This window comes from Tamandua tetradactyla, chromosome 19 (assembly GCF_023851605.1).
Source record: "Tamandua tetradactyla isolate mTamTet1 chromosome 19, mTamTet1.pri, whole genome shotgun sequence".
NCBI lineage: Eukaryota > Metazoa > Chordata > Mammalia > Pilosa > Myrmecophagidae > Tamandua > Tamandua tetradactyla.
Window position 1 is genome coordinate 4,543,424 of NC_135345.1, and position 26,480 is coordinate 4,569,903.

Below are 26,480 nucleotides of genomic sequence, written 5' to 3' on the forward strand. Positions count from 1 at the left end.
GAGCACTGAGGGGTGGGCTGTGGGTGGGTGGGGAGGGTTGATGGACAGATAGATGGATGGAGGGATGGAAGCGTGGGTAGATGGGTGGATGGATAGATGGACAGAAGGATGGGTGGATGGGTGGATAGATGGGCAGATACATGGGTGGGTGGGGATTGATATATGGATGGGTGAAAGGATGGGTGGGTAATAATGGATGGATAGACAGAAGGATGGGTGGATGGGTGGATGAGTATATAGAAGGATGGATGATGGATAGATAGATGGGTGGGTAGAAGGATAAATGGACTGGAAGACAGATGGACAGGCAGACAGATGGACAGATGGATGGGTGCATGGGTGGGAAGAAGGATGAATGGATGGAAGGATGGAAGGATGGGTGGATGGATTGATGGATGGAAGGATGGATGGGTGAGTAGATAGAAGGATGGATAGATGGGTAGATGCATAGATGGACAGATGGGTGGAAGACTGCACTGACGGATGGATGGATGGGAAGATATATGGGTGGTTGGGTGAGTAGATGTGTAGATGGATGGATGGATGAATGGAAGGACGGATGGGTGATAGGTGAAAAGAAGGATGGATAATGAATATTAGATAGATGGGTGGGTGGGTGGGTAGATGTGTAGATGGATGGACGGATGAATGGAAGGACGGATGGGTGATAGGTGAAAAGAAGGATGGATAATGAATATTAGATAGATGGGTGGGTGGGTGGGTAGATGTATAGATGGATGGATGGATGAATGGAAGGACGGATGGGTGATAGGTGAAAAGAAGGATGGATAATGAATATTAGATAGATGGGTGGGTGGGTAGGTAGATACATAGATGGATGGACAGACAGATGGGTGGGTAGAGGATGAACAGACAAGTGGACAGATGGACAGGCAGAAAGATGGACAGATGGATGGGTGAGAAGAAGGATGGATGGATGAATGGTTGGGCAGATGGACAGAGAGAGATAGGTGGGGGGATGGAGACGGATGGATGGATGGGCAGATGGAGGGAGGAAAGAAGCACTAGGTTCTGACAACTAAGAATCAGCTGATGGAGGGGCCCAGCTGGGCCTCCAATGTCTGCCCCCACGGTCGGCCGTACGGCTGGCATGTGGAGGAGCCCCAGCCCAGGGGAGCGTCCCCTCCAGCCCCACCCCTCCAGCCCCTCTTTACCTTTGACCTGCTTGTCTTGGAACTCAGTGAGGAAGCGTGTGATGCGGTCCGAGGGGATGGCAAAGGAGATGCCGGCTGTGACCTTCAGTGTGTTGATGCCAATGACCTCGCCGTCCTGGACAGGGAGGCCAGAGGGGGCGGTCACTCGGGGGCCAGGGAACCGCTGGCTGGACCGTGACGCGACACCTCCCCAGCACCGCTTCCCTGGAGCTGACCCTCCCCGCAGTTTCCCTGCTCTTGGGTTCGCCTCGGGCAGGGCCCCCACCGTCCTGCCTCGGCCCCCCTCCAGGCTCTGGCCACTCTGGCTCTAAGCAGCAATGCCCCTTGCTGGGGGTGAGGGGAAGAGGGCGGGGACTCGGGACCCTTGTCTTTTCCTTCTGGAAGCTGGAGAGGCAAATGGGACAGGTCATCCCCACGTTCTCTTGCCTTCCTCTGGCCCTCCGGAGGCTCCCCTGGCACTTTCCCTCGTCCTGCACCCACACACAGGGCTGGCTCAGCCTGGGCTGCAGGGGCTGCCCAGAGGGACAGAGGTGAGCTGGGGCCTCACACTTGGCCATGGGGGCGAGCTCCTTCCCACAGCCAGGCACCGCTCCCTGGACCACCTTCTGGGAACAGCTGTCCACCACCTTGGGGCCAGACTGAGAAGGCCCTGGCAGTGCTGGCCAGCTCCCCAGGGGGCCTTACGTGGTCCGGGACAGAACTTTGGATCGGGATATCCTTTGACCCTTGGTCCCCCAAGTGCATGTCCCTGCCTGGCCCCTGGAAGCTCACAAGGTGGGAGGAGGCAGCTGAGTAGGGGTTCCAGGCCCCATGTCCACCTCGCCCTCTGATTTGCCCATCACCTACCACCTAGATGCCTCAGAGCAGCCTCCTGGCCGTGGCTTCCCGGTCTCTAGCTGAAACTCCACCCACCATGCTCGCTCTCCTGCTGCGGAGCTTCCAGAGCACAGGTGACCCGGAGGCCCTCAGGACATGGCCTCCTGTCACCGGATGCTCCCTCCACCGGGGCTTCTCCAGCACTGCTGCCTGGCCCTCCTTCTCCCTCAGGCAGGAGCCTCCACCCTGAGTCCTGCTGTGCCTCTTCCCAGAGAATCTCCTCTATGTCCATTCCACCAAACCCTTCCCATCTCTACAGCCCAGGGAAATGCTTCCTCCTCCAGGGAGTCCTCCCTGATGCATCTTGCCTCTCAATCCTCCCTGCGCTGGGCTGTCTCAGCTCTCCTGGCATTGCACTTGGGTCTGTTTGTGTCTGATACCCCGACAGAGGGGAGCTTGCTGAGGCAGGACTATGCCCCGGCTTTTCCCAGTGCCCAGGAGCTGTGAATTTATCCTGATTTATCCTGGGCACAGCTGTGAGCCCACCTTTGGTGCCCAGAGCAGGATGGGAGAGTGTGAACTGGGGGCACTGAACTGTGAGGAAGGGGTGATCCTGTGAGAGGCCCTGCCTCCACTCCCCCAGCAAGGGTCCTGCATCTCCGCTGCCCTGGTTCTGTTCTCAGGGTCCCCTCATTCCTCTGATGGATGCTAGAGTCCCCTGGGGGCCTGGGCAGCATGCACCTTGGGGGCATGCCCTTGTTGCCGGCTGACGGGCCCCCCGACCTGCCCGATCCCCTCCTTGAGGCTGTGCCACCCCAGAGCCCCAGAAGAGCGGAGGCCCAGCTCCTGTGGCACTTACCAGATTCACCAATGGTCCCCCGGAGTTCCCATACTGCAAGAGTGGGGGACACGGCATGAGCTGGGCTCTGAGCTCCCTTCCACCCCCCACAATTCTAACTGGGGCAGAGATATCTAGTCAAGTTTACACCCCCCACCCCCTACAGCACTGAAAGGCTCACAACTGTCCCCATTTCACAGATGGGAGAGCAGAGGTCCCCAGTGCCAAGCGGGCATTCCCCTGCAGCAAGCCACACCACCTCACCACCCTTGCCCGTTGCTGTGGCTGGGGACCGTGGTGGATGCAGGGGGGCCCTGCCCCACAGAGCCTCTATCAGAGGCAACACTTCCAGCAGGGGTCCAGCCTGGGCATGTGCTCTGGGGCACCAGGGCAAAGCACTGCCAGCGCCAAGCCGGCCGGTGGGATAAATTACTTTGATGGGGAGGAGGGGCTGGTATAGAGAAGCGCTGACTGGACTTTGTAATTTGGAAAGTGACATCTTTGAAAGGTTGCCCTGGTGTGGTGGCACGTGGGACCCCCCAGGGGACCCGGGACCCCCCAGTGGGAGTCCCAGGAAGCAAGACGTAAAGAACAGTCTCTTACAGGGACGCGCAGGCCCTGGGGAGGCCACCGGGAGGACGTGGCCTGGCCAGCGGGCTGCCGCCACAGGACTCACGTTGATGATGGCGTCCGTCTGGATAAAGTCCATGTCCGAGTCGCGGAGGCCCAGCTCCTTGCCGTCCCGCTGGGCCGTGCTGACGATGCCAGTGGTCACGGTGTTTTGCAGAGCAAAGGGGCTGCCGATGGCCACGACGAACTCCCCGGGCCTCAGGTCGGCCGAGCGGCCCAGCAGCAGCACAGGGAGCTTCCTCTGCAGGGCAGGGCAGGCGGGAGGGGCTCAGGGGCAGGGGCTGAGGTCACAGCCTGGCCCCTGGCAGGGACGCGCCAGCAAAGACAGGGGCGGTTGTACAAAGCGCTCAGGGGTAAGGGCCAAGGCGAGTCGCCAAAGCTAGACCCAGGCCAGGACAGCCCCTGCCAGCCTGTGCGGGGCAGAGAGACCAGGGTGGAGTGCAGGGAGTGGAGACTCAGCTAGGCCAGGGGCCAGAGGCCTCATGCCAGGGCAGGGAGGACACACGGGCCTGTGGCTCTCACAGCTTTGGCCACGGGCTCCTCTGAGAATCTGATACAAACTACAGAGCCCTCTCCCCAAAATGCAGCTGCACACAAAGCGATGGGTACAACTGAGATTCACAGGTGTCCAGATCCGAGCCAAGGATCCTAGTGAACCCCAGCTTCGTAATCCTTCATTCAGCTCGACCTGATCTCCCAGTACAGACACACGGGCAGCCGGAGACGTAAAGTGACAGAGCCAAGCTCTGCTATTCGTCCCTGCACACTGAGACACACCCACACTGTTCTCATTTGGTGTCACGGGAGCCTGTCTGTCTGTCTGACTGTGCAACCACACTGGGAACTCCAGAGCCCACCCAGAGCAGTGGCTCACAAGTGTCTGCTAAAAGGCGTGGAAACATGCACCCGTGTGCATCTAGAAACGGCAAAATCCGTAAAAAGCTCTGCGGATGGCACCAGTGCCAGTTTCTTGGTTTTGTGCCGTAGCCAGAAGATGCCACCACTGGGGGAGGCTGGAGAAGGTATAGGGGGTCTCTCTGCATAGCTTCTTCTTCCCAAAGTTTCTGGAACTTATAAGGACTCTGCATCCGCCAGGCACGTCCCCTCCTGGTGGGTGCTGCTCTCCCTTCTTTTCTGGGCTCGCTGAACCATGTCCCCTGCGGCATCCTGAACTCCCACATGGGCCCTCTGGATTCCACCATAGCAGCTGGAAGGGGCACGACCCAGGGGAGACCTACCCCCGGGACCTGGTTGGACTCGGCTTCTCCCCTGTGGGTGCCTGAGACGGGGTCAGCAAACTGCAGCCACTGCCAGATCCGCTGCCCCACCCGCACACTTCTGTAACTAATGTGTTAGGGGACACGGCCACCCCGCCTTTGTTATCTGGGGCTGATCTGGAGCTACGGCAGGGTGGGGGCCAAGGGAGACCACGTGACACGCAGCCGAAACACTCACTCCTGGTCCTTCGCCATGAGAGGGGGCCCTCGCTGGTCCTGGGCTCAGTCTCCAGCCCCCCAGCGTTTTAAAATGGAGAGGTGCCCCCAGACTCAAAAGCAACAGTAAATGGGCTTAAAGGTGGGGGGGCAGCCTGTGGTAGGTAATTCCTTTGAGCCATTAAATCTCTCCCTTGACCCGGCAAGGGGGCCTCCTCACAGAAGATCCATCATCGCTAGTGCTGAGTCTCTCACTCCGAAAGTGCTGCAGCCAGACGCCATCGCGTCCTGGTGGCACATGCCAGATCCGAGGGGACACTCGAGTCCAGACCCCAGAGAGGGCAGGGGGGCCCAGACTGCAGCCTTGCCGCCCACCCACCTCCTAACGGGGTGAGCCGCTCCTGGAGAAATGCAGATCAAACACTGGGCTCTACCAGGAGCGAGGTCAGGGAGGACGGGGGACACTGCCCCGCGGGCCTGGGGCCCTCAGGCAGACCTGGCCCTGCTCTGGTTAGTTGGGCTCCTGGACGCATCACCCACCACCCCCCCCCCCCCAGCCTCTGTTTCCTCAGGTGAAATAACAGGATAGCGATGGCTCCTTCCTGCCGGGGCCAGGGAACAATCAGAAGTGGGTACAAGGCATGTGGCCTGGTCCAGAGCAGCCCTTCTAGAAACAGCTGGCAGAGTTGGAGGTGGGGGAGGGGACAGAGGTCCCAAATGCTCCCATCGGCCTCCCCCATCTCCATGGGGACAGGTGCATCGGGCACAGGGGAGCGGAGCATGCCTGGGAGCACCTCCCGCAGGGGTGGCACGGGTGCAGGTCTGCGGCCCAAGGTGGGCTGCACAGTTCCTGGATACAGATGGTAGCTGGGCTCTGCCTTGCCTCTGGCAGCTGGGGAGCCACAGGGAAGGTGCAGAGAGCCTGGAAACCCGGGGGACCCTCACCTCCCAGCCTCGGTTTCTCCAGGGAAGCTGAGCTGGTCCCTTCTGAGGCCTGGAGTCTGGCCGCGGGCCACAGTGGTCGCCCCAAGGCGCTCCCTGGCTGTGCAGGCCTGTGGCTCACCTTGGGGCGCTCACCTTGGGGCGGCTCACCTTGGGGTGCTCACTTGGGGCGCTCACCTTGGGGCGGTTCACCTTGGGGTGCTCACTTGGGGCGGCTCAGCTTGGGGTGCTCACTTGGGGCAGCTCACCTTGGGGTGCTCGCTTGGGCACTCACCTTGGGGCGGCTCACCTTGGGCACTCACCTTGGGGCGGCGCACCTAGGGGCGCTCACTTGGGGCGGCTCACCTTGGGGCGCTCACTTGGGGCAGCTCACCTTGGGGCGCTCACCTTGGGGCGGCTCACCTTGGAGTGCTCACTTGGGGCGCTCACCTTGGGGCGGCTCAGCTTGGGGTGCTCACTTGGGGCGGCTCACCTTGGGGTGCTCACCTTGGGGCGGCTCACCTTGGGGTGCTCACTTGGGGCGGCTCACCTTGGGGCGCTCACTTGGGGCGGCTCACCTTGGGGTGCTCACCTTGGGGCGGCTCACCTTGGGGTGCTCGCTTGGGCGCTCACCTTGGGGTGGATCCTGATGGTGGCGATGTCGGATTTCTTGTCGATGTCTTGGATGGTGGCCTCGTAGGTGTCCCCGTTCAGCAGCTGCACCTTGAGCTGCTGCCGGCCCGTGACGGCGTTGGGGCTGGACGCCACGTGGGCATTGGTGACGATCAAGCCGGCCTCCGACATGATGAAGCCCGAGCCGCTGGTCAGGGGCACGTTGCGGCCAAACAGAGGGTGTCTGCGGAGGCGGGGGGCACAGGGTGGTCAGGGCAGGGGTGCCTCGGGCGGGGAAGTGGGCCATGGGAGCGGGGTGGCCTGAGGGCAGTGAAGTAGGGATTTGGACCCAGGTGCCCCGGCCAGTCCACACCCCAGGACAGTGTGACTGGAGCATCTGTCCACGCACATCCAGCGGGCTGACTTCCATCCGCACCCAGCTCCCGTGGGTGCCCCCGAGGGGGACCTGCTCCTGCCTGGCCCCCAGGAGCCCCCGGAGCCTCCCAGCCCGTCCAGGCCACAGCAGGGTGGGGGAGGGGCCCAGCGCTCCACCAGCGACTGGTCTGGGATGTGGCCCCGCCGGAGCGCCAGCCTCCGAGGCTGAGTGGAAGTGCCCGCAGCTGGTAATTAGCTGATGCGGGGCCTGGGCCCGGCCCTTGGCAAAGACGTTGCCCCCGCCCCAGACAGAAGTCGCCCAGACAGCGGGGGACGGGCCACTTAGCACACCCCGACTGTAGTTTGCCCAGTGATACATCTCAGGGGTTGGGGCCCGTGGAGAGGGCAGTGGGGGTCAATGCGCTGCAGTGGGGGTGGCCCCCGTCTCTGCTTCCTCGTCTAGAACCTGGGAAGAGCAGGGCCTGCCTGTCAGGGGCAAAGAATGGAAAGGGTGCCTTTCAGGTCAGTGGCACTCCTGGGGTCACAGGAGGTCCCCGTGGGGGGTATTATACTCACGGCTCGTTCCACTGCTCCACCACCTCCCAGCAGCACCTTCCATGAGGTACTGGACATGGGCAGGGGTGGTGGCACCAGGGAACCAGCGCTCTGTTTGGGACCAGCTCGGAGCCGCTGGGCAGGGGGCTGGAGCCGGGACGCAGGGCGGGAACCTGCTCTGCTCCCCACTCCCAGGACGCCCACCATCTGAGGCTCAGGAATGATGACACCAGTCACCTCCATCCCAGGGAGGAGGGGGAGCTCAGGGAAAGCACTGCGGGAACAAACAGGCCCTGGAGCCACGGCCGGAGGCGGCACAGGGACCGTCCAGCCCGCCTGGCAGACGCGACTCACTCCCTCCGATTCCTACTGGGACAAATCAGGGTTCATGTCTCAGCCTCCCAGGGTCCCCCCAAGGCTGTGTGCAGGTGCCCTCCCACACGTGCAGAGGCCAAAGGGTTAAGAAAGACAATAGAACAACACTGGGAACTTGAGAAAATTCGTGCTGTCGATCGTGTCCTCTTTTGGGGAATAAAGAAAATCTTTCGGGGATAATATGGATTTGGGAAGAGCCCCAGGATTCAATGTGAGCCCCTGGACACTGCGGTTTGTTTGCAGGGCTGCAGGACTCTGAGGGCTGGGTGTCCCGGAACTGGCACAGACCATCCTGTGATACTGGGGGGCGGGGGGGGGCAGTGAAGGGGCAGGAGGGTGCGAACCAGCCCAGCCCAGCTAGGGAGAGGGGAAGGAGACCGGCCCAGGGCTCTGCAAGAAGACACCCCGCTGGGGAGGTGAGACCCTCATGCTCACCCCTGCTTCCTTTATGAGGTTTTGGATACTCTGTTTTCCCAACGATTCATTCATTCACTCATGCATTCATTTTCTCATTCATTCACTCACTCACTCACTGAGCAGCCACTCTGGGCGGATCTTGGGCTCAGCCCCAGCCCCACAAAGGTCACTGTCTGGCCGGGACCAAGGACTGTAGTCAGGTACCTGTCCTTTGTCATCGGAACCCCCAGGTCCAGCTGGTCTGGGTAAGTTCCCCACACAGGGCTGGGGGCTCAGTGAGCATGTGGGCCAACCCCCTATGCCTCCTCTGAGCATCTCCTTATCTTTCAGCAGAAGAGGGGCTTCAGGATGCCCACACTTTCAGAGTGGCACAGGGTGGGACGAAGGCACCATCAGAATGTGGGGGCCGCATGCAGAAGAGGGAAACTGCAAGGACAGGTCCTCTCCCGGTGGCCAGTCCTGCCTCTGGGTGTCATACAGCCCAGAACGACTCAGACGTGGGGCCGAGGCTGCTGGGAACCATCGTTAGCTCCTGGCCACCATGCTCCATCACCCCGGCCTCTTCGCTGTCCCTGGGACATGGGTACCTCGGGCCTTGGCTTATGCAGAACAGTCCTCTCCACCCCACAACCACTCCCCCCAGCCCTGGTTAACCGGCACAGCTCACCCCACCCCACCGCAGCACCCTCGACTGCCCGCCCCTGTTGCAGGCCTTCTCTACCCACGGCGCTTACCGCCTTCTATCCCAGCTGTTTCTAGATCTACGGTGTATGATGTGGGACACTTTGCAGGTGCCATTAAAACTGGCCAAGTGAGCCATGAGCCAGCTGCTGCTCCCGGCACACCTAGTGGGTACCCAAAGCTCCGAGAGGGCGAGGCCGTGCTTCACCTCCTGCAGGCGAGCAGGCTGGGCTCAGGGAGCAAGGGGACGGACTGCCGCCGGCCCAGCTTGACGCGCTCTGGGCTTCAGGGCCCAGGCCGCTCCAGCGCTCAGGACGCCAGGGACATGGGGGTCCGCGAGGGGAGCGCACGGGGCCGCACGCACCTCAGGAAGAGCTCGATGTGGACCACGGCCGGCGCAATCTTCTCCACCACGTCGGCGATGAAGTTGAACTTGAACCTTGGGCTGGTGAGCTGGTGGAGACCTGCACTGGCGGGAAGGACCAGGCGCATTAATGAGGCATGGACCCCCGCCCAGGCTGGGGCTGTAGGAGGAACCCATGCAGACACCCGGCTCCCAGGACCCCCGCCCAGGCTGGGGCTGTAGGAGGAACCGATGCAGACACCCGGCTCCCAGGACCCCCCGCCCAGGCTGGGGTGCAGGAAGCTCCACCCAAGCCAGCCTTGGCCTTCATGAGCCTCTTGGGAGATCCACACACTCGGTGGGAACATCAACATTTAGGAGGGGTACCTTGCTTTCCCCAAGAAGGACAAATCAAGGCTTAGTGTCCCAAGTATCCTCACATCATGGCACTGGACCTGCCAGACTGGCCAGGAGCTCAGAGAGGTCATGGCACTTGCCCAGGACCACGGAGCACGAACGCAGGGGCTGGACTGAGTCAGTCTCCAGACCCTCGCCCGAGAGAGCCATCGCTCTCCTCACCAGCTCTGGCCGGGCCCGCTGGGACCAGGGGCTGGTGCAGGACTGGACAAGGGGATGGTGGGAGCTGGGTCACCCCTTCTGAAGTGCCCCCACCTGGCCCTGGCACAGTGCCCCTCTTCCCCCCTGCCATGAACCACGCTCGGCTGCCAAATTCTGAATCTCCAGGGCCCCACGTCTTTGTCTAACTTGGCCAGGTCCCAGTCCGATTTGCTAGGCAGTTCGTGAACTTCCCTGGAACCTTCACCGGCTCAGATTTCTGCTGCCGTCAGCAGTGGGGCTGCTGCCTGCCAGGACCGTGGGTTGCGGGCACGTGAGTGGTATCCCTGCACGGGTCCCCGCCAGAGCCTGGAGCTCTCTGGACTAGAAACTGCACTGCTCAGCCTTCCTTGCAAGTGGCTCCCAGCCCTGGAATGAGCACTGGGCTGGGAGGGACACATGCCCAGGGCTCATCCGGGTTCTGCTGCTCTGAAGCTGTGTGGCTTTAGGCAAATCACTTGCCCTCTCTGGACTGCAACTCCATGTCTGAGAAATGAGACTGAAGATTCCCACCCCCCAAGGGCTGTGGGGACTGGGTGTGAATGTGCTTACAGGTCATGAACTGTCCAAGGGAAACCCATCCCCTTCCCTGCTACCCCACAAAGAGGGTGAGCAGAGGCTTGGCCTGTGAAGTCCAGCTCTCTGGCAGGCGTTGCTCCTGATGCTTATTGGCAAAGGAAATATCAAGATCTAGTGGAAATCAATTTCCACATCCTCAACATGTTTGTCTATAGGGATGGGACAAGGCAGGCTGGGTGCGGGCACGGCACACAGCGGGAGCGAACATACGTGGAACAAACACAGTCCCCACCCACGGCCCAGAGAAATTCCCCAGCTGTCCAGGGCAGCAGCCAGGGCAGGTGTCATTGCCTCCATTGTAAGGTGGGGAAACTGAGGCTCAGTGGGACGACTCCCCTTACGCAGGGACAATAGGTAGTTAGAAGAGAAAGGAGGAGTTGAATGCAGGCCTCAGCTAGGCTCCTTCCTCTAGCTGTCTCTCTCCTTTGCCCCGTGAGTGCCCACAGCCCCAACAGTCCATTGAATTGGAGCCTTGGGAGCACAGAGGAGGTCTGCCTCAGCCTCCTGGGTTGGGGGCAAATAGGGAGGGGCCAGCAGACACCAGTGTCGGGGGACAAAGCCCATCACAGAGAGCTGGGTCACAGTCCAGGGTGGCCAGAGCCTGGCTGGGAGACGAGGCCACTGCCAGCCACTGGCAGCTCCGCACTGAGCAGACAAACTGTGCAAGGTGAGCAGCTGGGGCCGCGGGCCAGAACCTTCCACCAGGAGGCAACCCCCAGCGTGGTACACGGGTAGGGGTGGGACAGTCTGAGGTCCAGAGACCACACTGACCTCTGTGCAGCAGGACAGCCCACTCTGTGCCCAGGGCTCCACCACACCCTCTTATAGGACGTGCTCACAGATGTTTCTCTTTACAGGACAGCCGATCCTTCCAGAAAATGCTAAGGAGGGCAGCCGAGGCCCCACAAGGGGACACTCCCTGTGCAGCATCACCTGGCGGGAGGTGGTCAGGGGGCCAAGCCCAGGTCTGGCCACTCCACCTGGCAGCCCCCAGAACCTGGGATTCATTTTCCAGCCCCGCCCCTCCCCAGCAGAGGGGAAGGAAACCAGCCCCATCCGTTGCCTCCTTGGAGGCTCCATGCCAAGGTGCCCCGAAGGCAGGCCATCTTTCCAACCCTGGGAGACCCTGGGGACCCCCAAAACCCAGGCCCTTCTACCATCAGCATGGGGAGGGTGTGGCAGGGCAGGCAGCTTCCCCCATGCTCACCCGGGCCGGCCTGATCCCGGCTGAGGCGAGCGCTCAACGCTGCGCTGGAGACAGTCAGCCCTGAGGCCGGCAAAGGGCAGAGGTCAGGTCACACTCTGCAGCCCTGCACCCTCAGCCTCCCTGCCCGCCGCGGGGCTGCTACCCTGCACCGCCCCACCAAGGGCCAGTCCCACTTCTCCCTACGAGTGTTCTGGCCTGACCCGGCCCGGCGTCCACCCCAGCTGAGTGCCTCCCCGCCCCCAGCCTGTGGCACTCGCCTCTCTGTGGACTTTTTTCAGTGCAGCATATTGAGTACCTTCCATGGGCCAGCCCCAGTGCCAGGTGCTAGGAGACAGAGAGAAATTGGACTGGCCTCCCCTCCAGTGCTCAGCGGTCCAGCTGTGGGGGGGTGGGGGGTGGCAGGTGGGCACCCAGCCAAGGACAGCAAACTGATGGGCGACCCAGGGGGCATCCCCTGGTTCAGGCGTGGGGAAGGCACACCCGGCAGGGAGACAGCACGTGCAAAGGCTCTGTGGCATGGAGCTGCACACACAGCCGTGTCACACCTCTAGGGGGCTCAGATATTCTGGTTTGGCAGCTATGGACTGGGCCCAGGGTGGACAAAACCCAAGAGGGACAAAGATACCCCTTGCTTTACAGAAACTATCAGTAGTGGCTGTGAGCTCGTGCGACCCCATCCTGGATTTCAGAGGCCCCAATATGCAGGAGCCAGGAGATGCTTTAGGCCCTATCCTGTCCACCCCTAGCTATCCCGAGACATTGGATGACCCGGCCCCAGTCCCCAGAGGGCGGGTGACAGGGCCACCGTGTCTCCTTACACCCTGATGTGGCTCAAGCCTCACTGAGGTTTGAACCTTGCAGCCTGGAAATCTGGACAGGTCCAGGAGATCACTGCCAGAACAGTTTCCTTTCAAATGCAGGCTCTCCAGAAAGCATTTAAAATGTGCAACAGTAAATTTTATGCATGATGATAAGAAAAACCTCTCTAAGATATTCCTAAGAAAAGGCCTGATAGGAAAAGCATCAAATTATTACATGGTGGTTAACTGGGGGGCCGGGGGGGTAGAGTTATGAGTGAACATGTTTTCTTTCATAAACTGGCTGAGTTCTCTACCATAGGCAAGTTATACACAGATGGAGCTGAGAAAACTAATAAGGGGCTGAGAGGAAGGCCTGGGGCTGGCCGGGAGCTGGGGAATAGTGAAGGGCAGGGCCCCCGTGGGAGCAGGACAGCAGAACCCCCACTGGGGAAGGCTGCGCACACCTCATTGCCTCAGGCTCCTTCAGGACAGGGGAGCGCCTGACACCCCCACACCCCCAGCAGTAACCAGCATGGCGCAAGGCCCACCGTAGGCTCCCCAAACACTTGCTGTGGAATGAATGAATGCATGCATGCCTGATGAGGATGCTCAGCTGGCTGTCTCCAGCCCAGCACCCAGAACCCAGCACCCAGCACCCAGCACCAGCACCCAGCACCCAGCACCCAGCACCCAGCAGGTCTGCATGCCCCACAAAGGGCATTGTTCCTAGGGACCAAAATGGCTTCTTTTACAGCCAAGAATCCGAAGCTTGGAGGGGAAGCGGCTCACCCAGGTCACTCAGCTGGGGACAGCTGACCTGTCCCTGTCCCCAGGGTTAGTCCAGTGGACCTCTGAGCCTGGGTCCTCCCTGACCCCCGGCCCAGGGCACCCCAGCAGGGTAGGGCTGGCTCAGGGCTCCTGAGTCCACCGGCCAGTGACACCAGCCTGCCAGGGCCTGTCCCTTTAAGTCGGCCGCGTTGGGTGGTGGGCTGGGGGCAGGGGCCTTTCCTCCGGCCTCCTCCCCACAAGATGAGTCACCCATGAATCAGGGGGAAGGACGACGCGGTTCCCACTGTCTCCTTCCACATGAAAACCTTGGGCCCCTTGGCTGGGAAGCAGACTCTGTTTATTTGGGGGTTGACAACCCCCCACCCCCACCCCGTCCTCAAGCCAAAGCTCTGAAGTCAACAGTCTCAACCAGACTCAGCTGTGGGCCTTTTTTTGTTTTGTTTTCAATATGAAAATAAACCATGATCCTGAAAGGCCCAGGAAGTTTTTGTCGGGAGCAACTTGACACAGAGCAAAGCACTCAAGGCCAGGTGCTGGGCAGCTCCTTCCAGGAGAGGAGGGGCGTGGCGGGGCGAGACGGGAGGTGGCGGGGGAGGGGGGCAGCAGGCAGGGAGGGGAGCGGGGGCTCAGGGCTTTGCTCCCAGCCTCTCTGTCTGGCTGCCAGTGGGACTGGGCTGGCCCTGGTGGGAGACTTCCTGCACAGAGCCTCTGGGCAGGCAGAAGTGCCATGGAACAAGTGGGGAAACTGAGGCCCAGAGTGGGGACGTGGCTGGTCCAGACACCCCACAGGGCCGCCTCATGCAGCTGCAGTGGTCCTGCAGTGCATTACTCCTGGACACAGTGTGGCTGGCTCCTCCTGGAGATGTGCAGTGAACAACCTGGCCTACTGTATACATTAGCCCCTCCAGCATAGCCAGCCGAGACCCAGTCCATTCCTCTCACTCTGAGGGTACTACCTCTTCTGCTGCCCACTGCAGTCACCCAGTGGGAGGTGGGAGCAGAGGAGGGGGCTGTCAGGGGATGGCCACAAGGCCTCATCTAGGTGCCGAGGACAGCCATGGCCTGCAGGCCATGTCCAGGGTCCAATTACATCTGCAGCCTCATGCCTGCTCTGCTCCCCTCTGCACTGTGCTCCTCAGTGCCTTTGCACAGGCAGTGCCCTTTGCCAGGAGTGCCCTTCCCTGCCTCCTCTGGGGAGTCTGCCCTGACTGCAGGCTGGATGACCCCTCTCCCCTCTCCACCCCCTCCCAAGGCTGGTCCCATTGGACGGTCCCCATGGCCTGGGAGCCTGGGTCTAGCCTGGCCTGACCCTCGGCTGTCAGCAGGTAGAGAGCACGTGAATGAGTGAAGGAGTGAATGAATGTTCCTCCGGGGACAGAGGAGTGGTCCTGAGGGCAGCCCCCCAGCCCCCAGTCCCCGGCGGGCTTTGAAGCCCAGGGGCCGCCTCTGGGGTTTGCTTTGCTCCCAAGAGGGCTCCCTGTGTTTTCCTTTCTCGTGAAAACCTGCCTGTCCCTGCCTGAACTGTCTCCGCAGCCAAGAACAACGGCCTCGGGCCCGCCGTGGGGGTGAGGCTGCCTCCCTTTGGGAGGCCACGCAGAAGCCAGCGCAGCCTGCGCTGGGATGCCACTCGTTCCTGCAGCAATTCCACACAGTGGCAAGGGTTGGCCATCTCCCAGGCCAGGAAACAAGGCTCAGAGAGGTCAGGAGGCCCACCCAGGGCGGCACAGCCAGGCTTGGCGACCCCCAAGCCCCGGCACTCACCCCCCCTCTGCCCCTGCTCCGCGCTGGCCCTCAGCCATGGTGACAGGCCGCCAGGCCCCGGGAGCACTCTGCCTGGGTCCGTCCCCGGTGTGGGCCAGTCTGTCCCCTTTCCTGCCCAGCCGGGCTGAGGGGCCAACCCGGCAGACGGGAGCCGCTCCCCGCCACCCCCACTGCGTGCTTGTGTTTCATCAAGAGAGGGTGCCAGGCTGGTACCTGGAGGCCAAGGGGGAGACAACCCAAGCACCCATCAGCAAAGGAGCAGAGTACGAAATGCGGCCCACCAGACAATGGTTACTGTTTGGCTGTCCATGGAGAGGAAGCTCCAATGCATGTCAGGACACGGATGGGCCGGGGACATCACACTATGCAAACCCGCTGGACACGGAGGGCCACCTATGGGAGGCTTCTGCTCGTGGGAAACGTCCAGAATGGGCAAATCCGGGGGGAAAGCTGAGGAGTGATTGCAGGGGCTGGGGGCATCGTGGAGAAACAGGGAGCGATTGCTAATAGGGGTGGGGAACCTTTTGGGGGTGACAAAAACATTTTAAATTGATGGGGGTGATGACGGCACAACATTCTGAGTAGACTAAACACTTTGGACTTGTTCATTTTAAAATGGTTAATTTCATGTTGCATGAATTTTACCTGAATAAACAAAAGAGGGGTGTTGGCCCCCTATAAGTTCCCTCAGGCCAGGCAGGGCTCAGAGCCGCTGCCCAAGCCACACAGCCGAGGTGGGGTCAGCCCAGGCCCTTCTCTTACAGGAAGCCCTCCCTGATTTCACTGGGCCCAGCCTCACTCCCTCTGGGCTTCAGTCTCCATGGCTGAGGACAAGGGACCAAGAGAGGCCAGGGGGCCCTTTGGGGGAGGGCCAGGCCTACAGCAGCCCCTCCACAAAAGGCAGCTTTCTGGCTCCTTCCCTTCTCATAAACTCAGTTTATGCAAGAAATGTTTGTCAACATGTGGCTGTGTTTGAACTAGCATCTGTCAACCTTTCTACCGCGGGAAGTACTTTAACTCAAGCTCTTGCCAAGGGTCTCGTGGCCTGACAAGCAGGTGCCACTTTATCCCCACTTTACAGATGGGGAAAGGGAAGTGTGGAGGGCTTAGGAGGTTTGCAGGGTCTCACCACGGGACAAGGCAATGTCGGGACCACCCCCTTGCTCCCCACCCTGAGCCTATGGGCTGGGGGTATCCCGTGACACCCCATCATGCCGGGTGTTCGGTTGGGGGCCCCCACGCGTACGGCCACATCTCTGCCCTCCGTGGCTTCACTCTATTTCCAGCCGCCTGTTCCACCCTGGTTAGAAGCAAACGCAGAGGCCACGTCCTCCGGTGGCTGGAGGCCAGGGGTGCAGGGGGCACGGACGGCAGGGCGGGCGGCCTGGGCTTGGGCAGAGCCCCCCACCTCTTTTCTAATAAAGGGACGAGAAGGCCCTGCGAGCCGGGTGTCACTCCACCCTGCAGGTGCAGCCCGCGGCTCGTACCGCCACTTCCAGCCTGCGCCCCGTCCAGTGCTCGTGGACTCAGGCTCCCAGAGAGGTCGCGAATCTGCTCTGCCTCGTTTCCCCCAGAGCGCACGCGGTCTGTCTGGCTTACGGCCAACCGAGGGGTACCTGTCAGGACAGACAGATGGACTGGCGGGTCGTGCCTAGGGTGCTGGGCTCCACGTCACTGCACAGATATTCACCCTCGGACCCCGTCTGCTGCCGTACCTGCTGTGTGTCCCTGTGCATTCCCCTGCCTGGGGACGGGGATCTGGGCTGGCAGGGGGTGGGGCGCCATGCCCTCCCGGCCACGGACAGTCCAGCACGGGCAGGAGAGGTGATGAGCCTACCGTCCTGTCCCAAACCCAGGCCAGGCCTGCCAAGGACACACACACCAACACAGACACGCGCTGGCTGCCCGTGACACGTGGACATGGCCCTGCATCAGGCGTGGAACCCTGCCCCCTCTGGACCCCTCCACCCTCCATGCCAGGTGCTCATTACCCCTTGCCGCTCCACACCTGTGCCTCCCAGGTGCCTCCACGAAAGGCCTCTCCCACCACCCACCACCCTTGTCCATCTATCCTGCCCTCCTTCAGCCTCACCAGCCCCCCAGCCTGGAGCCTGCCCTCCCTGCCAGCTGGGCCCCTGCACCCACCCTGTACTCCCCCTACTCCTAATCCTCCAGGGCCCCTCACCGCCTGAAGGCCGGCCACCCTCACAACTTCCGGGGCCGGCGCCAGCCTCTGCTCCACACTTCCTGCCTCCCCACTCTGCACACACTCACCTCTGCACACAGCTCTGTTTGGATGCCACCTCCCCCAGGAAGCCCTCCCTGATCTACCCCCTCCCTATTCTGGAGGTGGTTCCTGCCTCCTCGGGGCTTCCACACAGTCATCAATCCCTCACAAAGTGAATTGGGGATTTAATGAGGGTCTTGCTCAGGGTGGTGATGCTGGGCTGCAGGCAGGGGACAGGTCCCACAGGCTCTGCGAGCTCTGGGAGCCTAGGCTTGGGCCTGGGCCACTGTGTAGAGGTGAACCGGAAGGGGAGAATCTGGGCAGGGGACTCCCGAGGGGGCGGCGGCAGGAGCCCCAGTGGCATCTCTAGCCGGCAGACAGAGCAGCAGAGGGTGAGGGAGTGTGCGTTTCCTGGGCCAGGCCCTGATGGGGACAGGCCAGCTGTGCAGTGTCGTCCCTGGCAGGGCTCCCAGCTTGCAGCGGCCTTGGCTGGGCCCTGGCGGCCAGCCGAGTTCAGAACCGCCAGCTGCTGGCAGCTCAGCTCTGCTGTCGCGGATGGAGGGGGCCAGGGGGAGGCGGGGAGGCGTCATCTCGCCTGATTAGTCCCGAATGCTGAATTCCAAGACATGTGTCGTCCCAGGAAGCTGCTAAGAGGATTAGGAATCAAAAGCCAACTGAAGTCCTTAAACAAATAAAACGGAGAGACGCTGTCAAAAGTGGCTCTGTCTGGGGTTGCACCGTAAAAGCTGGTTATTAAATGCCACGTTGTAAGCTACCCCAGGGCTCCACATTCTGAACTAACTGTGTATTGGAAGGCCTATGGGTCCACAATGCAGGAAGGGGGGTCTGGTTAAAAGGAAAGGTTAAGAGAGCAGGCCCTCTTGTCTGCAGGTGCTCTGAAAGCACACACCTCAGTTTTAATTATTCCACGGTTAGGTGTTTATATATGCCGTGTAATAATAGTCCCGCCTGAAAGTGGAGATGAGGACATGCCCCGCGGCGGGGAACCTCTGTCACTGGAGGTATGCGACATGGGGCAGGGGGCTTAGAGGGGGTTCACACATCTCCCAGACGAGCCATTCATTTCGCATCACCTGCTGTCTGCTCGGCGCTGGGTAAACAGAGCAGGCACGTGGGCTCAGGGCCCGGGAAGACCGAGCAGAAGCACTCAAGCACATAAACAACTCTGAGAACAGGTGGTGCCCAGAGGACTGGAGGACACTCCAGGGTGAGGTCACCAAGCTAATGAAGGGAATTACCTAGGTTTGGTGGTCAGTGGAGGCGGGTAGGGGGAAGAGGGGACATCTTGGCCAATGGGATGAAGACTTGGGCACATGAAGGGGATGGAAGAGGATTTCAGGCAGCAAAGTATGTGCAAAGGTCCTGTGGTAGGATGGAGGCCAGCGAGGCTGGAGCCCAGAGGATGAGTGGATGGCATGAGATGGCACTGAGTGGGCAGGCCAAGGGGACACTGGCCCTCATGGGTCAAGGCAAGTCCGGGAAGCTGCCAGAGGGTTTCTGCTGGAGCCGGGCAGGTCAGATTCCCGGCTGCCAGGAGACAAGGTGATTGGAGGGAAAGGCATCAGCGAAAGGCCACTTTGGCTAGAGTGGGGGTGGCCAGTGGCCTTGTTCAAGGTCAAGCTAAGAGGACCCACAGGAGGTTGAGATGTGATGGATGGGGAAGTGGGGGACCAAAGGTGGCACGGCCTTCTAGCCCGAGCCTCAGGAGGGCAGGTCTCAGCTGAGCTGGGAGACAGGAGTTAGAGGCCAGGGCAGGCCAAGGGCAGGTGACCCAGACTCCAGCTCCAGAGGGGGGCTGGAGAGAAAGGATCCTGAGTCATCAGCACCCGCAGGGTATTAAAGAGAGGGCCTGGACCAGCTCACCTGGGGCTAAAGTTCAGGGTGGCAAGAAGGGGGAGGGGAGGGGAGGGGGGAGGGAAGAGGAGAATGGAGGGGACAGGAGAAGGCACAGGCCCACCCTCAAGGGGAGACACAGGGACTCCCAGGCGGACACGGCTGGAGTGGGCCATGCCTTACTAGCTGCTATTTGGGAACAGCCCCCAGCGACTCCAGCCAGGCCCTCCGGAGGGACAAAGGGTGGACGCTGCCCTGGGAGCAGCAGGAAGGCTGGGAGTGTGGGAGCCCCAGGCCTGACCCCTGCCTCCAGACCCGAAGGTGGCCTGGGGCCTGCGAGTGGGTGGATGGGCAGACAGCTCCTGGCCATGTCCTGAGCCCACTGCTGGCCCTTCCCGTGCCCTGGCGAACACCTCCAGGTGTCAGCAGGGTGCAGGCTTACAGAGGTGACGCCAGCCAGACACGGCACAGCAAGGGCTCCATGAGGCCTGGATTTTGCTTGGATCCCTTGTTTGGGCCCCTGCCACAACCAGGGCGTCGAGGTCTCTGTGATCTAAGAGGTGGGGGTGGGGACAATGATCACAGAAGCCCAGGATGCCCTGGCAGGGCTGAGGCTCGGCCACAGCATGACCCGCAGTCCCTGGACTTGGGCAGCAGCTCCGAGGAGCCGGGGCCAGGGCAGGCCAGGGGGTTGGTGTCAGCTTCGAGGTCATGGGGGATCCAGGGAGAGCCTGGGCTCGTGCAGGGCCACTAATCCTCCCTCCTGCACCCAGGACTTCTCCCCTGTTTCCAGACCCCACACCCCCCTCTCCCCTGCACCTGCCCTTCTGGCTGCGGTGAGGGGCCTGCAGGCTCCCGTCCCACCAGGCTGGTCCACTCACCTCTGCAGCTCCCGGGTCCCTCCCTGTGCCCTGAAGGCCCTTCCCGTGCTCTGCCCGGGAGCTCACAGCTCAGCACAGAAGCCCCCCTTCCGGAAAACCCCCCACCCTTGCCAGACAGGACAGAAATGCCAGTGGCAAATAATAATGACACCAGTGGCTGGAATAAAAAAGGAGTCCAGTGGCTACGTAGGTGCTGGGAACGTGCTTTCTGGCTAATTAAAACCTGCAACGGCCCTCAGCAGTGGGGGCTGTTGTGTCCCCATTTTACAGATGAGGAAACTGAGGCTAACAAAGGGGCCTGTCTGAGGTCATGATCAGGTCTGGGGCCCTGGCCCATGGTCGCGATGCCCCTGGACACCTCCTGCCTTTTCTGAGTGACCCCTGCCCCTGTCTGGGCCTTCAGGATCCTCGCCCTCTTCTCCTCCTCTCCGGCCTTTTTGGAGGGCCACCCGGGCCCAGACGGGGTCTGCTCCAGGGCCGTGACCTCACCGCCCAGAGCCCAGAGAGACGCAACCTCCATGTCGGTGTTTCCAGTTCCTTCCACCCCCTCCCCCTTCCCTGGCCCCAGCCCAGGCTTTACTCTAACAGTGTCCACCACGTGGGGGAGGCCGGGCTGGGGAAGGGACAGCCCCCTGTACAACTAGGCCGCAGCGGGCAGGCGCCAGGCCTGTCCTGACACACCGTCAAGGTCCTAGATGGGCCCACTGGCCCGAGGCCATCCCAGGAAGGCCCCCTGCGGGGGTGGGGGGGATGCAGGGACAGGTATGGAATCGCCACACCCTTCTCCTGCCATCGGGAGACGCTGCCCTGTCCCTGCGGTCTGAACACGAGTCTGACCGATCACCCCAGCCCCCTGAAGCCCTGCCGCAGCAGACCCCTAGAATCTGTGGTGCTTTCCAAATGGGCTCCCTGGAACCCCGGTGCTGCGAGGAGGCTATGTATGTTCTGCCAGAAAATAATCTTTAGAAGTTGGGAAACCCTGAGTTTCATGGTTTTGTTTCTTGTCTTTCTTACCGAAGGCTTTTCTCAGAACCCTGGATCTAGTCAAGCATTGTGCGACTTGTCCCTAGAGGCTCCCCACTGCTTTGAACCACAGGACCTTTATTTTCCAAAGGCTGGCACATTTGGAGAAGCTCTGCCTGACAGGATAAAGTTCAATCTCTTTAGCGCGATGCATGTGGCAACTTGTCATCTGCCCCATGCTGACCTGCCCAGCCCGGAGTGCCCCCCCCCACCGTCCCTGCAGCACCCCAGATGCCAGCGGCTCTGGGCTGATTTTCAAAATGCATCCCAGCGCATGGCTGAGCCTACAGGTGTCTGCTCGCGCTGCTCCCTCTTCCTGGAATGTCTTTCACAGCCCTACCTACAAAACGTGTCCTCATTCTTTAAGTTTCAGCTTAAATGTGCCCCTCTTCCCAGCCCCACCGAAGGCTTCCCAGGCCCTTGGTGCTCTCCCACTGTGTTCCTAGAGCACCGAGATGGGCATCGCAGCATCTCTCAATCCCACGAGCCCGGGACCAGCCCAGCCACCAGCCCAGCACAGGGCTCTGGCCAGTACCTGTGGAGCGGGCAGCGGAACCTGCCTTCCTTAGAGGTACCTGGGCAGGGAACGGGGTGGCAAGGTTTTCTAGCATTTCCTCCATTCACAGGGACAAGCTGTGGGGCAAGTTGCCACCCAGAGCCAACTCGGGGCCAGGGGAGGCTGGTCCCGGGTTTTGAGGGACTGAGAAAGTCCCTTCCCCCAAGGGTGCCACCCCATGGGGCCCCAAGCTGTCCAGGAACCCCACTGGCTCACAATTCCCAAAGAGCCCCTTGGAGATGTGCCTTTCAACTGCATTAGAAAATAAAGAAAGTTACCACTGGGTATCGCCCCAGTGGGCAGGACCACTGGAGACTGTCAGGAAAGGGCTTCTGACCCAGCCCCTCTGATAGAGCAGGGGTGTGAGGACCCGGGGAATGGCACTCGGGACAGGTGAGTTCTGGTGGGGCTGGAGGAGGACAGAGCCAGACAAGGCCCAGGCGGACAGGGCACAGGGCCCTGGGCTTCACTCTCCTCCCTGACAGATCCTGGGACCTTGAGGATAGCAGTGGGCCTTTCCTGGCCTCAGTTTCCCCACCTGGACGATCGCAGAGGGCTGGCTAGAGGACTTTTGCAGCGTCTTTCAGCTGTGCCCAGGACCTCCAGGCGCTTTCCCTGGGCCACGGCTTCCGGGTAGCAGGCTTTCCCTTCACCCCGGGGGTAGGCGCGGTGCCCCCCGCCCAGCCCGAGCGCTTACCCGACGGGCAGGCGCCCTTCTGCAGCTGGCGCACCGGCGTCCCCGAGAGCTGCAGCGCGCGGCGGCTGGCCGCCTGCAGCGCGCACACGTTGGCATAGGTGTGCCCGTCGGTGCCGCACACGGCGTGTGCCCAGCGGCAGCGGCACACTCCGCGCGTGCACTCCAGGCTGTCCCCGCACGGCGAGTCGAGCGGGCGGCCGCAGGGCTCGCCCTCGCTGGCGGCGCACACCAGGCAGCAGTTGCAGAGGTCGGGTACGTAGCCGCCGGGGCAGCGGGGACTCGGGCACCGGGAGACGTCGCAGCGCGCCGGGCACGATGTCACCGAGGGCTCCCGGGCCAGCGCCAGCGCGGCCAGCGCAGCCAAGAGCAGCACCCGCGCCGGCATGGCGCACGGGAGGGCGGCGGGAGGCAGCGCGCGGGACAGGTTGGGGGCCGCCAGGCGCCTGCGCAGGGTCCCGGGAAGGGGCGGCATGAGCCGGGCGGGCGGGGGCTCAGGCGGGCGCGGCGCGGGCCGGGCGCGGGGGCATCCCCGGGGTGGACACGGGCAGAGGCGTCCGCTCCCCGCGGGTGACTGGCGGCGGGCCGCGCGCCGGCGGTCTTTAGGGCGCGGGGAGGACCCGCCCTCCTGGAAGGGGTGGCCGGGCCCTCTGCCCGCCCCGCCCCGGCCCCAGACGCCCCCGCCCTTGGCCTTCCGGGCCTGGACCCACCCGGGCGGCGGGGATTCTGGCCTGCCTGGTCGGCGAAGCCCAGGGAGGGGGAGCCGCGGGGGCGTGCGCTTCGCGGGGGGATGCCTCGCCACCTCCTGGATCTCAACCCCCAACCCACCACTGCCCGGTAGAAATGAACAGTCCAGACCCCAAAACAGCTCTATTCCTGCTCCCACCCCACCGCCTCGCTCTGCTCAGCATCACCCAACTCTGAGCTCAGGGGCCCTACACAATACCTGTCAGCAGAACCTATCTTCACGGTCCTGGCCCCCCCACCTCTACTGGGGTCAGACCTTGAAAACCGCCCCTTGTGCCCTGACCCCACCTCTCCGTCTTCGGGGCTTGTTGGATGCCGTCTCCTCGGCGGAGGAACTGCCGCGGGGCCTCCTGTCCTTGGAAGAACCCAATGGAGAAATATCTGTAAGCACCTGACACCAGGCACACAGTCAGCCTGCAAAGACTCTCATTTTATCTGCTCTAATATGGTATGATATGATAATAAAATAACAAAGTGGGTCTCAATGCCCCTTCAGGTCGCAGCCCTACCCCCAACCTTGAGGGGGCTCCCAGTGGGATAATGGAGATGATAGTTCAGGAGCCAGAGAAGGGAGTGCAGCCCCCATGAAGTTGAATTCCAAGGGGCTCTAGGATTGGGAAATGCAGCAATGGGGTTGGGAGAGGACAGCCCCAGGGACCGAGTCGCAGTGCAGACGCATCACAGAGCAGGGCTCTGGCTGGTGTATGCTGGAACGTAGCGTGGGGCTTTCACCCCTTTTGTGCCATGAGCCCCTTTGGCTGGTCAGGTGAAGCCTGGACCCCATCTCAGAATGATGTTTCCAAATGCATGAAATAAACTGCGCAGGATTGCAAAGGGGAACAATTGTATGACAAGACAGTTATTAAAATATATCAAGGGTGGGCCACAGTGGCTCAGCAGGCAGTGTTCTCGCCTGCCGTGCCGAAGCCCCGGGTTCAATTCCTGGTGCCTGCTCATGCATCAAACAAGAAAGCTGTTTGATAATGGGTAAAACATGAATTTCTCCGGAGTGCATTAAATATCTGGCCAGGGTGTAATGATTGCTGTGATTTCCAAGCTGTGACAAGCACGGGGATATCTGGAGATCCATCAATGAGGTTGAGAAATCCTGTGCCTTTTCTTGGTGACAGCGTCCGAGCTGCCCCTGGGGGTTGGCCTACTTGGTCGTGGAAGGAAAGGCTGGCTTTCAGTTGGAGGTGTTCATGAAAACAAAGATGTGGCTTGTTTTCATCCACGTTTTCAGGACCGGTCAGGATTCTCCGGTCTGGAGGAGGGAGGGGTCTGGGAATGGGGAGGAGGGCGGATTGGATCCCCAAGAGCCCGGAGAACCTGGGTGCTGCCTGGGTATGTGGGGAGTGGGCTGGTCAGACGGGGGTGTCTGCTGAAATTGCTCAGGCCACAGGACAGAGGGGAGGGGAAGTGGGGCCCCGGTGTGAGCCCTTGGGGGAGCCAAGGGAAGCAGAGGCCCTGAGAGTGGAGTTGAGCTTCGTCCTGTGTTCAGAGGTGGATGGGGTATGACAGGGCTGGGGTTTTCCCTCCCCAAAGCCCTGTGACAGAGAGCATTAGGGCATACAGTTTCTCCTCCAGAAACTTCAAGTGTATTTTGCTTTGAAGACATGGAGGAATTTCAGGCCATTCCTTGGAAAATCTAGAATGTTCCCGGGGGCAGGGAACCCAGGGCTGGCCCCTCGTTCGCATCTCCTACAGAGTGGTCCAGCATGAGTGGCAGAGGAGAGTGGTCCCTGCGCCCAGACCATCCTCACCCCCCACCCCGAGTGTGCCCTAGGGGGGACACTGTGACGCAAGCAGGCTCTTTGGGATGCCTCCTCCTGGAGGGAAGTGCTTTGCTGTCCCCAGCTTCTGCCGTGGACGGCGAATTGGAGACCTGGAGAGCCAAAGAGCCCATTTCTTCTCAACCTTGCATTTATAGGAGGTCCCAGGGCTGCCAGATGCTGCCATCCAGAACTGGCGCAGCCCTCGACAGTTTGCAAGTGAGAATGACCGCTGCTTCTTGGGCACGGAGGCTGCTCAGACGCTTTGCGTACCTTATTTGACTCACTATCCGTGGCAGCCCTAGAGGGGCACTGTCCTTAGGGCGAGGTTCGGGAAGGTAGGGGGCATGGCGCATGGCTGTGGGGACACAGACAGCGGTGTCTGCCGCCCGTGTCCGTGCTCTCCCCTCCAAACCCCACACGCGGCTCCCCACCCCCACTGCAAGGGTCACCTGGTTTGACCTTTATGACCAACCCACAAAGGTGAAGAAACCGAGGCCCGGAGTGAAAGCACAGGGTGCAGTTACCCTTCTCCGCTCCTGCTTCCCTGCAGCCGGAGCCCGTCCCTGTGGTCCTCCCTGATATGGGCAGTCCTGCCGGCCGAGGCCGCAAGCACAGCTGGCCCGAGGCCCAGAGCGCTGTCTTCTTGCAGAGGAGGCTGCTCCCAGGTGTGCGGGCTCAGGTGCAGCAGGCGAGACGGAGGAACCAGCGCCCCCTGCTGCTCCCGCTGCGTAGTGCCCTGCCCTCGGCACACCGGGTACATGCAGGGCCGGCCAGCCTGCCAGGGCCACTGCCCAGCCCCTCCCCAGGCACCACAGCCCCTGCCTTTGATGGGGGGGGGCGGCGCTCCTTGGGGACCAGGCTCCCCAAAATGGCGCTTGCCGCATTGCGGAGGCTCCTCCTGTACTACTGACTTGCAGGAGACGTGAAGCAGTGCCTGTCCCAAGTCTAGGGAATCCAGTTTGGGTTCCTGGTTTGGGTTCTGCCATCCTACCCCACCCCACTCCTGCACCAGGCATCACACGGGGTCCTTTGTATGTCGTCTCAGTCAGTTTGCTGGCATATGCTGGGAGACTGGCTTTTTCGCCATGCATTCGTTCATATATGTACGTTCCCTTGTTCCTCCAAATGTTGAAGTCTCTTCACACACAAGCACACGATTAAAAAGGGAGATGGAACCCACACCAAGAAATATAATCAGCATCTTTCAGTAAGTGTTCACGGAAGCTAAAGAACTGACCTCCTTTCCTTTTTTCCTTTTCCTACCAGACAAATCAGCATAGCTTCTTCTATACGCATATGCCAAAAAGTATTTTCTGTCCTTTTTTTTCCAGTTTATTTTCTCCTACTATGTCATTAAAATTAAATGTCGATCTGGCTCACCGCACAGGGCGCTTTGATTGTGTTTTGGCTTTGACTCTGCCGATTTCTAGAATGTGGGGGAGGCGGGAGACAGAGCTGACTTCTCCAATTGCTATGTTGTATTCCCACCCAGTTTCCTGGGTAGCTGATGGATTTCTGCGAGAAACACCACAAAGCTTGCTGGAATGGAAAACTCTGAAAGGAGAATTGTTCATCTCTCAGGCATCCGGCTTGGATGGGTCCTGCCTTAACATTGCTTAACATGCAGCGGGAATAGCTCCTTTGCGTAGTGTTTACACCCCTGTGGCATATCACCCCCCACACCTCCCTTTGCTTGAGCTGGCCCTCTAACCGCTAACCTGTTTGGAAATGACCTCAATAAACACACAAGAAAAGCTAGCAGACTCAGACGCAGAAGACAACAAATCGATAGGGTTTATTA

General features: G+C 61.0%; 1 protein-coding gene across 1 annotated transcript in view; it reads right to left on the reverse strand.

The window, feature by feature from the left end:
* Positions 1-22,545, reverse strand: part of HTRA3 (HtrA serine peptidase 3) — a 34,563-nt gene extending 12,018 nt beyond the window's left edge. The window contains exons 1-6 of the mRNA XM_077136303.1: positions 22,161-22,545; positions 9,193-9,292; positions 6,447-6,669; positions 3,506-3,700; positions 2,851-2,883; positions 1,176-1,290 (exon numbers count right to left, since the gene is read on the reverse strand). Of these exons, the coding sequence (XP_076992418.1) occupies positions 1,176-1,290; positions 2,851-2,883; positions 3,506-3,700; positions 6,447-6,669; positions 9,193-9,292; positions 22,161-22,545 (1,051 nt within the window). The remainder of the gene's footprint in view (positions 1-1,175; positions 1,291-2,850; positions 2,884-3,505; positions 3,701-6,446; positions 6,670-9,192; positions 9,293-22,160) is intronic.
* Between the last annotated feature and the right edge of the window lie 3,935 nt (positions 22,546-26,480).